A 12,788-nucleotide genomic window follows, 5' to 3' on the forward strand; every position below is an offset into this window, starting at 1 on the left:
GAAATTTTGGGGCCAGCAGACTAGGAGGTTATAGGAATATACAGCTTTGGTTTGATGCACTTTTCTTCTGCCTGGTGCTATAGTTGCTCTGAACAGGACGATGCATACACCGTTAATGGAAGAGAACTTTTCAGAGCTGCAGTAAATGGCTTCCTGAGCTCACATTCCCCAAAGCTTTTAAAGGAGGAAGTTTGGTGTGTAATACTAAGTATAATACAGATTATATCAAAAGGTTCCTTCTTCCATTGAGACTTGAAACAGTTACGCAACTGTTACCTTAACATTTTTCTTTGAAATTGTGAATGTTGCAGTTGAAAAAGTAAAAGAATCTCACAATCTTCCATATAATTTCTTTTTTTTTTTAAAAAAACCCACCTCTCTTTTAGCTCTATAGTGTCTACTCTTCTTGCCCTCATGGATGGACTGGATAATAGAGGTGAAATAGTTGTAATTGGTGCTACAAACAGACTGGATTCTATAGATCCGGCACTCAGGAGACCTGGTCGCTTTGACAGGGAATTTCTTTTCAACTTGCCTGATCAAAAGGTAAAGCTTACAAAGGAGATTTGTTAATAAACATTTCTAGTGTACTAAACATTTGAATGTCTGACAACCAAGGTTATGAAATAAAAATATGCATTCTTATTTGTAAGAGTGTGTTTTAATTTTTGGAAGGCATTTTTAGTAAAAGCACATTGTATACATAAAATTGTAATAAACTTCAGATCTTCAGAATATAGTTAAAACTAAAGAGAGGTAAATTGTTTGCATTAGACTGAATTGCTGATCAAAACCCTGTGGTTTTGTATGGATTTGTGTAATGAGCCCTAACTACTGGGGTTTTGGAAGTTATGGTAAGAGAAAATAGCTTTATGAGCGTGTAGACTGCTAAGTACATAAACATTCTACATGCAAAGCCAGATGTTATTGGTAACAGGATCATTTCAGTTCCTTGTTCTAGACTTCTATAAAATCAGCCATAATATTTCATTAATTTATACTTAAAATTAAATTTACTTTGCATATTGATAGTTCTATTTGGATTCTGTAGAATTTAAAAATGAAATAGTTTTGGAATTCATGTGTATGTACTGTGCTACTCAGCAATAAATTACGTGGCAAGGCATTTGACAGTAGAAGCTGTTAATCATAGGTGCAGCAATTAAAAATTATAGAATTATGATAATTCCCAATAAAACATGAGTTTTGATCGGTTCATGTATAATAATGTTGATTAAACAGCAATTAAAATGTGTAACTGGTATACTGAAAAAAACCACTGCTTACATAAGGAATTAAAAAAGAAGCGAAAACTTCCACTCTTGAGAGATTTTGAGTGCTAGGTTCTATGTTATGCATCTCAGTGACAGGTCAAAACCAGATCAAATAACTTCATATTCACATGAATAAATAATATTCTTGTCTAAAATATTATGACATAGATTTCACTTGCTAATTTTGATTTTATTTATTTTTTTTTTAAATCAGGCACGAAAGCACATTCTACAAATTCATACCAGGGATTGGAACCCCAAATTGTCAGATCCTTTCTTAGGAGAACTGGCTGAAAAATGTGTTGGTGAGTGTTATGTTTCTAGTACTTTTACTGTAGATGCTTTCTCTTCTGTGTAAAACTTTGAAGGTATGTTAAATGTATCAGGGTATTTTTTTTATTTTTACCTTTCTAAACTTCTGTACTTTCAACAGCACTTTTTTTTTTTGTAATAACAAAATACACTTCTGTCTTACTAAAATGTGAAATGAGTAGCTAGTAGTCGTTTGAAAACACAAACATGTCGCCTGTCTCTAACATCACTGTCCTTATATAGGATATTTCCCTCCAAGAGAAGCAAAGTGAAGTGGGGATTGGAATCTTTAGGTAGACTTCCCATTAAATTAGTATAATACAGAAGAGATAGGGAGACCTGGTCTTGGGATTTTTTTCTGTCTGCTTATGGAGGGAAAAAGTACCAGTACTTGTGTGGGGTTTTTTCTTGTTTTGATTTTGTTTTTACTGACTGGCATGCTCTCCTCTGACCTAAATCCAACAAACTAACCAGCCTTTCTAAAGATGAATTTTTTTCCAGATTGCTAGCACAGAACAACCTCAAAGTGTAGATATAGGCAGGGGGGAAAAAAGCACCACACCATGAATACATTAAATATACCTTTGGAGCACCCAAAGACCTGCTGTACTATGGTGGTTCAAGATAAATCTGCTGCTTAAAAGCTAGTTAGAAATAAACCCAAATATTTTTATAGTGAATTTAACAGAGGAAGTGACCCAAAACACACACCACAATATCTTCTCAACAATTTGTCATGCAAAGATACATCCTCTGTCAGTCATCTGCTTGGACAAGCACTGAAGTTCTCAGAAAAAGGACAGTCTCAAATATCTGTGCATTGGAATCCATCATCAGAGAGATAAGAACTTCAAATGCAACATCAGTCCATTCAGTCAGCTACAGTACATCCGAATTATCCTCTTCATCCACTGGGACATCTATCATCGAAGCAGCATCCCTCCGCTTTTGATGCACAAAGACCTCAACATCTTCTGGTGAGGAGAAAACATAACTATCCAGCAAACTCCAGTTTAAGCTTTTCCAGGTGTAAGACAGCATGTGCCAAACCCATTTCATGTAAATTCTGCTTGATTTGTGCAAAGACGTGGTGCTGCTTAGTGGGAGAGAGGGGAATAGATGGGATAAACCCCAGTTGTTTCTTTGAAAATTCACCTTGGTTTTGCATTGAGAACACAATTATGTATTGCAAAATTTCAGACCATAAGGAAAGCCGTTCATAGGTTTGATTGGAAGACATTCTCTGTGCTCGGTAAACCTGTCAGTTCTGTGGAAGTCAGCTCACAAAAGGAAATACCTTTTCTGTTTTCTTTGGCTTTCCTACTGTCCAACTCCTTGATTGTCTCTGTTCTGTATCTTGGAGTTTAAATGTTTTCATACATCCAAGATTAAAACCTTTTGACTATTACCAAGGACTTTTTAAAACAGCTGAAGTAAGACTGGTTTATCTTCTTCATCTTGAGATTGCCTCATCATTTCTCTAAGTGACATCTGCAGCAACTAATTATTTAAACAGACTTTCCAGATTTCTTTGTGGCCATTGCAAATCAGACTCATTGGTGCACTTGTCACATGATACAGTATGTACTGGTCTTCTATTTCCTCTTGTGTGCAGGTTTTCTTTAAAAACAAACCAACCAATACCCCCTCAACCCCTTCCCCAACTAAAAGCTGCATAGACTCAACAGGCTTTTCACATGGCATGATTTATACCTCTCTCCAGTTCATCAAACTTGGGAACAATTAACTACAAGCATATGGATCCTAATGAAGAAAACTGCTGAAATGCTACCAAAGTAGATGACTTTGGGGAAGCAGGTGTATTTGCGACTTGGAACTTTTTAAGATCCAGGGGTGTAATTGTAAAGAAATTAGAAGGGAAAAGCCCCAGGACTTCAAAAAAATTAGCTTATTTCCTGAGGGTTGATTTTTGTCCCAGGTGTTATGGATTACATACCTTTTAGGAGATTTCTGTGTATGTGAGAACTAAAGGACCCACTTCACTGAATGGCCACATGACTGCAATGTGTGTGAGACAAAGTGAAGCAGCTTGGGGAGAGCAGAGAATTGCTCAGAAGACCACACACTGATGTCTAATTAGTACCTTCAATAAACACAAGTAATTATTATGTTTTTTTTCTCCTTACTGGAGGTGGGCCCCAGATACCCTGAACTTTAAAAATAATTTCTTATCTCTTGTGCTTACTTCATTGTTCTGAACGATCACTTTCTGTAGGTGGACAGACTCGTAACTATTAACTCAGTCTTGTAGGAAACAAAACATATTAGCAACCAGAAAAGTGTGAATTCCTCCATCTGTCATCTTGCAGATGAATCTTTTTACAATGGAATAAAGGTTATTTAAATAATGTTAAATAGAGTTGTAAAGAAGCAGACCATTGTGCTCAAAATGCTTGTTAAAAATACTCTATTCTGTGCTTATTGTTGCAGGAGCATTTTGTGGCAAAATGATGTTGTGTTAGATTTTTTCTTTCCCGTCCTAATGTTATGATGGAGGGGGAAGTTTTGGCATTAGTGTTCATTTTTTTCAGATTTTTTTTTTAAAAAAACATAGTTGTTTTTTTAATTTCTGTCATCATGCTGAGTTGTTCACTGACTCGTTTTCCCTGCAGTCCATTTCAGGAGTCGTAGGGAGTTGCACGACATCAATTGGAGGAAGTGGTCAAGTTTGTTCATCTGAACGCTTCACCCAGTTCAGTAACTGTTTGGTGTAGATTTTTGGGGTAGATGTTAGGCAGAGAAAGTTTCAAAGAGGACGTAATTTCTGCACCAGAGAGGTGAAAGAGTATGGGTTTAAAGTTTTAGCGATCGAAATACATTCTTTGGAAACCTAATGAGAACCCAGTTGTTTGCTGTCCTGCTCTTTGAAAGTTGTACTTCGAAAACATTAGCAGATTGTGGTGGTGATGGGTAGAACAAAACGGGCTACTTGACAAGTCTTCTCTTATTGTGCTACGTTAAGGTGTGCTGGTGCATTTTGCCTGCCAAACTGAACCCCCTTTGTGAGGTGCTTCAAAAAGGGAAGCAAATGCACCGAACCTTGGGTTTATATTGCAGTGCCATTTCAGGCAAAAATAAATTCAGGTTATTTACTGTTGGCATGATACATTTTATTTTGCTTTGACAGTACTTTACTCATGTTTTTCTTCTTCTTAATCAGTGTGCATTTACTTCTTGGAAAGAAAAAGCTTCTAAATGTTTCATAAGAAACAGGATTTTGGCAGTTTTACTGCCACTGAAATGGATGTACAGTATGCACAAGAGAGTCCCTCAAAAAGAGGCACCAATTATTAGTCTTGAAATGTAATTGCTCCTGAGAAATGAAAGGTAGAAATGGAGACTAATTGTGTATCTGATCACCTGAGAATTTAATTTTAAAAATAGGCTACAGGCTATTATTTCCTAATTTTGCAATTCTTTGGAGATGTACAAGCGGTGATTAAAATGACTGTTAGAAAGTGATATTACAGCATTTATTAATAGAAAAATTGGAAAAGATACAGCTCCTAAGCTGCTGAATCTTTTGTCACGGAGATACTAAAGTAGTTTTTAAGGTTACAGGCGTTCAGTGCTGTGTATCTCTAGTACATCTTTGATTTGAGCTTTGTTTTAGTCGTGTCCGTGTCCCCCCACCCCGATTTTGTGTTAATCCAGTATGCTTGTTAGATGAGAAATGGACGAATTTAAATGGGAATGCGATACCTGATATTGAAAGAACAAAGCAGAGTTTAAAGGAAAAACCTTGGGTTTCATTTCTCTGATGCACCTGTAGCTACTGTCTAATGGTTTCACATGGTTAATGGAGTGTGCCTGCATGGTTTTGATTTCATAATGGGTGTTAGTTAAAAATACCCAAACCTGAGTGCTGAAAAGAATTAGTTGCCTATTGATTAATGTAGTGGATGTATTTGAACGTATATTTCAAATGTCAGTTGTATTTATTTCAAGGTTACTTGTGAACGTGAGTTGCTGCATTTTAGATAATTAACAGTGTGTGCACATCAAGTTACACTATTATAGCTACTAACCTCTTATAAAATTGGGAAACTTGGTTTAAAAGTTGCAGAAGGAGCCTGATATTTGTGGTGATCTTCCATCTGTGGTTTTTTTTTTTTTTTTAATAATTTTCAAGTATATGAGAGAAAGGTGGAACTTGAAGTCTCAGCCAACTGACAAGTTGGTATTCTTTATTATTATCCCCTAAATGTATATATCTGAAAGATGAGGATAAAAGATTGTCTATCTTTTGTATTAATTGCTTCCTTTTTTTTATTTTTCAACACTGTGTATGGAATCAGCTTTGTTCCTTGTTGCTTGTATGAATCTTGTAAAAATACATGTGCCAGCAGCACTGAAAGAACAAGAGGATAAAGAGAGAGAAACAAGGCAGGCTTCAGTTTTGGGACTTGGTGCTGCCAAAAGTGTATTAGAAGAGTAGAGTAGAAAAAGCTCAAATGTGTAAGACCTGTTGAGGAGGAGGAAGTGCAGTTAAAAAAGAGTTGAATGAGAATAGTTTAACCAAAGAATTGACTAATTAGCTTCTATAAACACTTCACTGCAAAACGGTAAACTTTTATGTGGCAATACCTCAGTGCAACATGTTTTCCTACAGTGAGTATAATTCTCTGAAAGAGTTTCCCCACTGGAATAATGTTTTACGTTTTTTGAAAGATGGAGCTACAGTGCTACAGAATACAGTGGCATATTAAAGTGTCGTGCTGAGAGATAGGGAAAAATTTAATACCTAATTTCTAATTCAGGGGGGAAAACCCCCAAATCATTAGTACTGCAAAAGGCACAGAAGTATTAAGTGTCTCAGTATTTCATATCAGATCTGTGTTTTTCAGTAATGATTAAGCAATTATAGGTAGCCACCTGTAGATACTTAGGAAGCTAGGGTAAATTAAAATTCAAATGTTCTAAAATACTTTTTCTACTCTTTTAGATACAGTAGTAAAATTATGAAACTCTAAAAAGTCTCAAACATTTTTTCTTGACAGTAAAAGTTCACATTTTTCCAAGAGTCCACAGTATGGTTTTTTAACAAGAGATTTAATTTCTTCCGTATTCTACTCGTGAAACATTTTTCTTCATACTTCTCATTTTCTCAGTCTCGAGAAGTTTGAAGTTGGTGATGTTCATCCAGTATAACAAAAGTACTTCGCTGTTAAAAAGTATATACACGTAGAGATACTAAAGTAAAAAAGGAGGAGAGGGACTAGCCTGTTAAAATTGCACACATATTTTGTACAATATTAAGAAGAGAGATGACAGACCTATAACCATGGTCTGAAAATGCACTATGTATTGCACTATATAGTGAAAATGTAAGTCATTTTAACATCAATGTGGAACTGTTTTTTACTATATTTCAGTATACCTGTACATAATTTATTGGGACACAACACTGTCACTAGGTTACGACGTGATACCTTTTGGCAGATGCTTTTGTGGACCTTGACAATTAAGTATTACTGATTGGTTTTAGCTTTAGGCATGTTTGAAATACATGTAGCACAGCAATGCTATTTCACAGAAGATATTTTTGTTTTTGTGTGCACTAGGGTACTGTGGAGCTGACATAAAAGCACTTTGCACTGAGGCTGCCTTGATTGCCCTGAGACGACGCTATCCCCAGATTTATGTGAGCAGTCAGAAACTACAGCTTGATGTTTCCTCAGTAGTTCTCAGCGCGCAGGATTTTTATCATGCAATGCAGAATATTGTGCCTGCTTCCCAACGTGCCGTGACATCTTCAGGACATGCGTTATCTCCTGTGATCAGACCACTGTTGGAACGTACCTTCACTAACCTTCTGGAGGTTTTACACAAAGTGTTCCCTCATGCTGAATTTAGCCAGGGTGACAAAAGTGAAGGTATGTGATACGATTTTTTTTCCGCAAATGCTGTTTCAATTTGAAAATACTTCAGCTGGCTTTCTTGTATTGCTCACCTTAAACGTGATACATATTTGATTCGGTGTACGTAAATACACTGAATCACTTGGATGTTGCATACTTTTACTGATTCCAGGTTGCTGTGGAATTTAATAAACTGACCTTATGTAGACCAAGATCCCATAGGTGTGAGTGTCACCTGAAAAAAGGAGACACCCCCCCTCCCCCCAAATAATTCACAATTGAAATATGAGAAATAATGGCGCATAGTCAGATGGCAGAACAAAAGAAAATAGTGAGATGATGTTGCTTAGTGTATTTGGACCTGAAACCGGAGCTCCTGTCCTGAGTGTCCCTGGTCCTTTGCTTGCTGATGATGTGGAAGCAGGCTGCAGAGGAGTGCTGTGGGGAGCTTGCAGCTCAGCAGGTGAGTCTGTGGTTTGCCACAGATACCCGAGCCTATGTAATGGTCGTCTGTAGGTTAAGGAGAAAGTCCTGAGGCTTCCCTCCCCTTGAACTGGCCTGATGCACTCTTGATCCTGAGTTGATTCTGCTGGCTTAGCAAGCGGAGAACTATTTGCTGTGTTGTCAAGTTAGCTTTTTGCCAAATTAGTGAGTAAAATAAACTCGCTAAGGGGTCAGATGTATGCCAGAACCCTGCTGCAGTGGGAGTGATGTGAGTGCATTGAGGAAGCTGGGAATGAGAAGGAATGCGACTGACTGTTTTGACTGGCAGGGAGTCGGTAGGTGCTGGGTTATTTTACCCAGCTCTTCTCTGAGACATACTTTAATAGTTACCCATGTAATTTCTTGGAAATGTTGAACAAGGTATCTTGCTTTTGATACCTACTTATTCTGTGACATACTATTTCCTACTGTTCTTACCTGGGATTACCCCCACCCCCCAACTATGTAAACAGTACGTATGGCTGTGTGTGATGAACTTGACAATAGCCCAGGTCACAGATTGAATCTGTGACAGCCATGACTTTCTTTTCTTTCCTATTCTAGAGCACACTTCCAGGCTGCAGCCCAGGCAGCTTGTGCTGATCCCTGTGCTGGCTGCTGCAGTTCCTCCAGCCCAGCTGTGCATTTTTGCTCTATCCCTTCCACTTTAGTACGTCAGACCCTTTGTTAAACCCTTTAGCCAACAAAACTCATCCAAAAAATGATGTATTTTTTTCGGGTTAGTTTTCTGCTGACTGTGGGATAGCTGGAGGTTTTAACAAGTGTTGGAGTTGGCACAAGAATGGGGCCTGGGAGTGTGTGGTGGTGGGTGGGGGAAGTGGGCTCCTTGCAGCTGCAGTTAGATCACGTTGGGCTCCCTCGATCGTATGAGGCTCCTATAAGCAAAGTTGTGTAAGATGCTTAAGTCAGTCTGTATACTGTTAACCTGTTGGTAATGCCCGGTTTAGAGATTGTCAGTATTGTTGAAGAATTGAATTAGGTACCCCTGTCTTTGTTGTGAAGTTCTAGTTCAGATTATTTTCTTCAGTTATATTCTTTACATTCCTATTTATTACAGGTCATTATTACTAAGAAAGTGAGTTTGGAAGCATTCATTGATTTAGATAGTAGTTTTACTAGATAATTCTGCTGCTGTGGCTGCTTTTATATGTTTTTAAATAATCAATTTTGAAGATACATGAACTAAGGTTTCTTTGAACACTTCTTTTGTACCTTAGGATTTTTTCTTAGTCCCTTAAACTTACCTGTGTTTAAAAAAAAAAAAAAAAAAAAAGCAAAATCTACTTTCATGTACAATGATTTTAAATGTAAATGCAGATTACGCACTAGGACTTTAGGACTTCAGTTTTTCTTTGATTCAGAGCCAGGTTTATATCAGATGCTTACTGTTGTGCTTACAATCTGCAAATCTAGTTTTCTACATGTCTTTTCAGTTCACTAATGATTCCTGTTTCTTGTAATTCAGTGAGTCAAATGCTCAAGCAAAGGATGTCACAGAGGCTTGACACTTGGGATTAAAAAATGGGCTGCCTTTTTAAATAATTATGTATTTTAGGAAGTGAAAGCTGTGTCCGGTGCATGAGCATAGGACTCACCTGGTGGTCTACGTTGGTATAGAAAAAATCCTGCCTGTGTAGGGACTGCAGTGAGCCAAGAGTTAGGCGTCCTATACCTAGCTGATTTGAAGGCCTCTATCCTTGCCCAGAGCTAAATGTCCAGCAGCTTCTGAACTGCTTTTTCTTGCAGCGGAGTACCTTTTGGCCACTGGTTGATGTCTGCAAGCCTTTTTTATCATTTCCCCCTGAGGGATGATTGTCACATACCAGGCCAGCAGAATGTTACTCTTGCCCAGCCTGCTCTGAATCCAGTTTCCTACATGACACAGCCAGCTAAGGGAACTTTTGTTGTCTCTTAACCATTTTTCCCAGGACCACACACCGAGGTGCATAGCCCTTAGGTGGTGTCTCCATCCGACACTTAACGCTGCCCTGAAGTTGGTTCCTTTGTCCCACCCGTGGTGGCGGTTTGATTAGTGCAGCAAGAGCTGTGCCACAGCTTCATGTAAATCAGGCAAATCCTGCAGTGGGTTGTATATTTGAGAATAACACTCGATCTGTCTCTATTTCACACTTTCATGTCACAGCAATTCATTACCGTAAGTGGCTGTAGCCAACCTGAGCTTCTGGGAGGCTGGCTGGCGGCTGCCCTGGACAGCAGTGTGCTGCCCTGACTCCGGGCGCTTCTCAGACGTGCTGCCCATCCGTGGCAGAGCAGTTTGTTCCTCAGGAGACCTGGCCCCTGCACTGCTTTTAGTGTACAGCTTGAATGGCTGTCACCGTTTTCATCCCATGGTGGCGACTGATTTCTCCAGGGGAATGAGAATGCATGGCTTGTGTAGGGTAACATCAACTGAACTCTTTTCCTGGGGCAAATAAGGATCTTGCAGCAGTGTTTTTGCCGTTACAAAATCACAGCAGTCTACTTTTAATACTGTTGCAGCTCTGGTAGCTAATTAAGCTGTACGTGATTTTCAACTGTCAACTGGTTGTTTTGTTTTAGTGCCATATTGGTATTTTTTGCTGTTGTTTGTCCCTGCAGTCTGTCTTTTAACGTATCATCTTTTAGCTTTTTGTTTCTGAAGGCTATATGGAAAGTACTATCATTTCATTATGATACTAATTAGCAAAGGAATTAAAATAGGTTAAGGTATAATATGTGAACATGGATTGAATTGAAATTATTTTAATAAAAAATGATTTGATATACTTTGGCAGATTATCAGAGGGTGGAAAACTACTCTTCATAAACATACACTGTCTAGGTAGTTGTGCTGAGAATAATTTTGGAAGAAGTGTATCTGTAAAGATTTGGGCACTTAGAACAAATAAGTACAAAATTCTGTATAGTCTGAGTATTTATAGATTTTATAACTTTATCCTTGAATAACCTCTAGCTGTGAAATAAAATCAAAGGAAGCATTTCCTAACAAGTTAAACATTTGTTGTATTTGTGAAGTTGTTCTGCTTGATGGTTTAAAAAAATAAATTGTAATTATGATTAGACTTCTACAACATGTAATTTGTGTTGGGTTTTGATGTAATAAGTATTTAATATTCTGTTTTCTAATACTTAGGCAGTTTTAAGTCACGTTTTCTGCATTTGAAAATGTGTTATAATTTACCCAACGAAATTTCTAATGCCTTTTTCTTGTATGTTGTGCTTAGAAGTGATAAGGTTCTGATTAATATATTTCTTGGAACAGATGTACCAAGCCTAATATTAGATGATAGTGAAGATGAGAATGCTTCATCAATTTTTGAGACGAGCTGTCACTCAGGATCACCAAAGAAACAGTCATCAGCTGCTATACATAAACCCTACCTTCATTTTACAATGTGAGTGTTTTTCTAAATGCATATAACCAGATAGATAAACCCATGAAATTCTTACATCAGGAGAGGTAACAAAGATGTTCTTTTGCTTTATGGTGGCAATGGTGTTCTGTAATAGAAACCTGTAAGTGTATGGATGAATGTTTTAGATCTATGCATGGCCTTAGGAAAGGCCACATCTTAGACACCACAATCAGAAATATTTTGCAACAGACAGGTGTAGCTTAGAAGTAAGGGGGTGTTAACAGCAATTCTTAATTGTAACAAGCCACTGTAATTTGAAAGATTAAGAACTGGAAGGGAGGTACATTCATTGTTTTCCATGGAAAGTTTTGGGAGAATGGGAATTTAGAAAGTGTGTGCGAAATTTGGATGAGTCTTTCCTGTATAAATTGGACTGGCCACAGTAATTAAGAATAATAAACTCACATTTCTTTGTTTTGTGTTAAGAACAGTACTTTATGTGATAGGTTCTGCAGGAAATTTGCTAAACAAACTGAGGTTAAGAAAACTGTTCAGTAGTAGTACTGTTTCGTAGAGCCATCTTGTGGAAAACTACTAAAATTTTTCTGCTGAAGAGTAATGCCAGTACAGCATTTTTGGAAATCTAAACTTAAAAACAAGGATTTGAGTTACTAGTCAAGTATTTTAATGGCAAATCTAAGCTTTTTTTGTGAGGTTGGAAGGGGGGGAACCCAAACCCAAACCAACCATATATATATTTGTGTGGATATGTGTCTAAATAAAATAATCTCAAAGAGTGTGTTTATTTTTGTAAAGTATGTAAGCCTCCCTTAATCTATCTTTCTGAGCTTTTTTTATTGCTATCTGTGTGTGTAACCGCCACCATCAGAATGGAAGAGCCAAAGGTCAGCAATGTTTATAGCTGTTACAAAATATTTAACTTGAAATAAAAGCAGCCAGTCTTGTTTCACTGCCCAAGCTGGTAGATGCACAGATAAAAATGCCTTAATGAGAGAAAATGCAAATTAATGTAAGCAACTGTCTAGTTTCATAATCAATTTTCTATAAATGGAAAAGACTTCTAATGGAAAAACCTAATGCTTCTCTCTTCTTGGCTGTCTCATCCCTAAAACAGGGTGAACCCCCCCAAAACAAACATGTGCAAACCCCCAGAAATGCTTGTATGTACTCCTTAGGATTTCTTCTCAACAGCAAAACAAAAAAAAATATTTACCTTTACAGTTTTCCCTTTGAAATCTTTTTTCTGTCCAGAAATCTATGGAATAAAGTGTATGAATATGCTAGAATAGAAGATGAATCATGATTTTATTCAATCCTACTTTAGGTCCTATTTCTTAAATAAACAAAATATAGAGATGTTAGGTGGTTCTTGGAAATCTTGGGTAGCACTTAAGGGATGAATGGTTCAATCTTGGATTCCTGAAGCTACTGAAGAGAGG

At 37.4% G+C, this 12,788-nt stretch overlaps 1 protein-coding gene across 3 annotated transcripts in view; it reads left to right on the top strand.

Moving 5' to 3' along the window:
* Positions 1 to 12,788, top strand: part of ATAD2B (ATPase family AAA domain containing 2B) — a 77,819-nt gene that overhangs the window by 30,269 nt on the left and 34,762 nt on the right. For all 3 annotated transcript variants that reach the window (XM_055810089.1, XM_055810090.1, XM_027777473.2), the window contains exons 14-17: positions 387 to 546; positions 1,489 to 1,579; positions 7,172 to 7,483; positions 11,235 to 11,367. In XM_055810089.1, the coding sequence (XP_055666064.1) occupies positions 387 to 546; positions 1,489 to 1,579; positions 7,172 to 7,483; positions 11,235 to 11,367 (696 nt within the window). The remainder of the gene's footprint in view (positions 1 to 386; positions 547 to 1,488; positions 1,580 to 7,171; positions 7,484 to 11,234; positions 11,368 to 12,788) is intronic.

This window comes from Falco peregrinus, chromosome 7 (genome assembly GCF_023634155.1).
Source record: "Falco peregrinus isolate bFalPer1 chromosome 7, bFalPer1.pri, whole genome shotgun sequence".
Classification (NCBI taxonomy): Eukaryota; Metazoa; Chordata; class Aves; order Falconiformes; family Falconidae; genus Falco; species Falco peregrinus.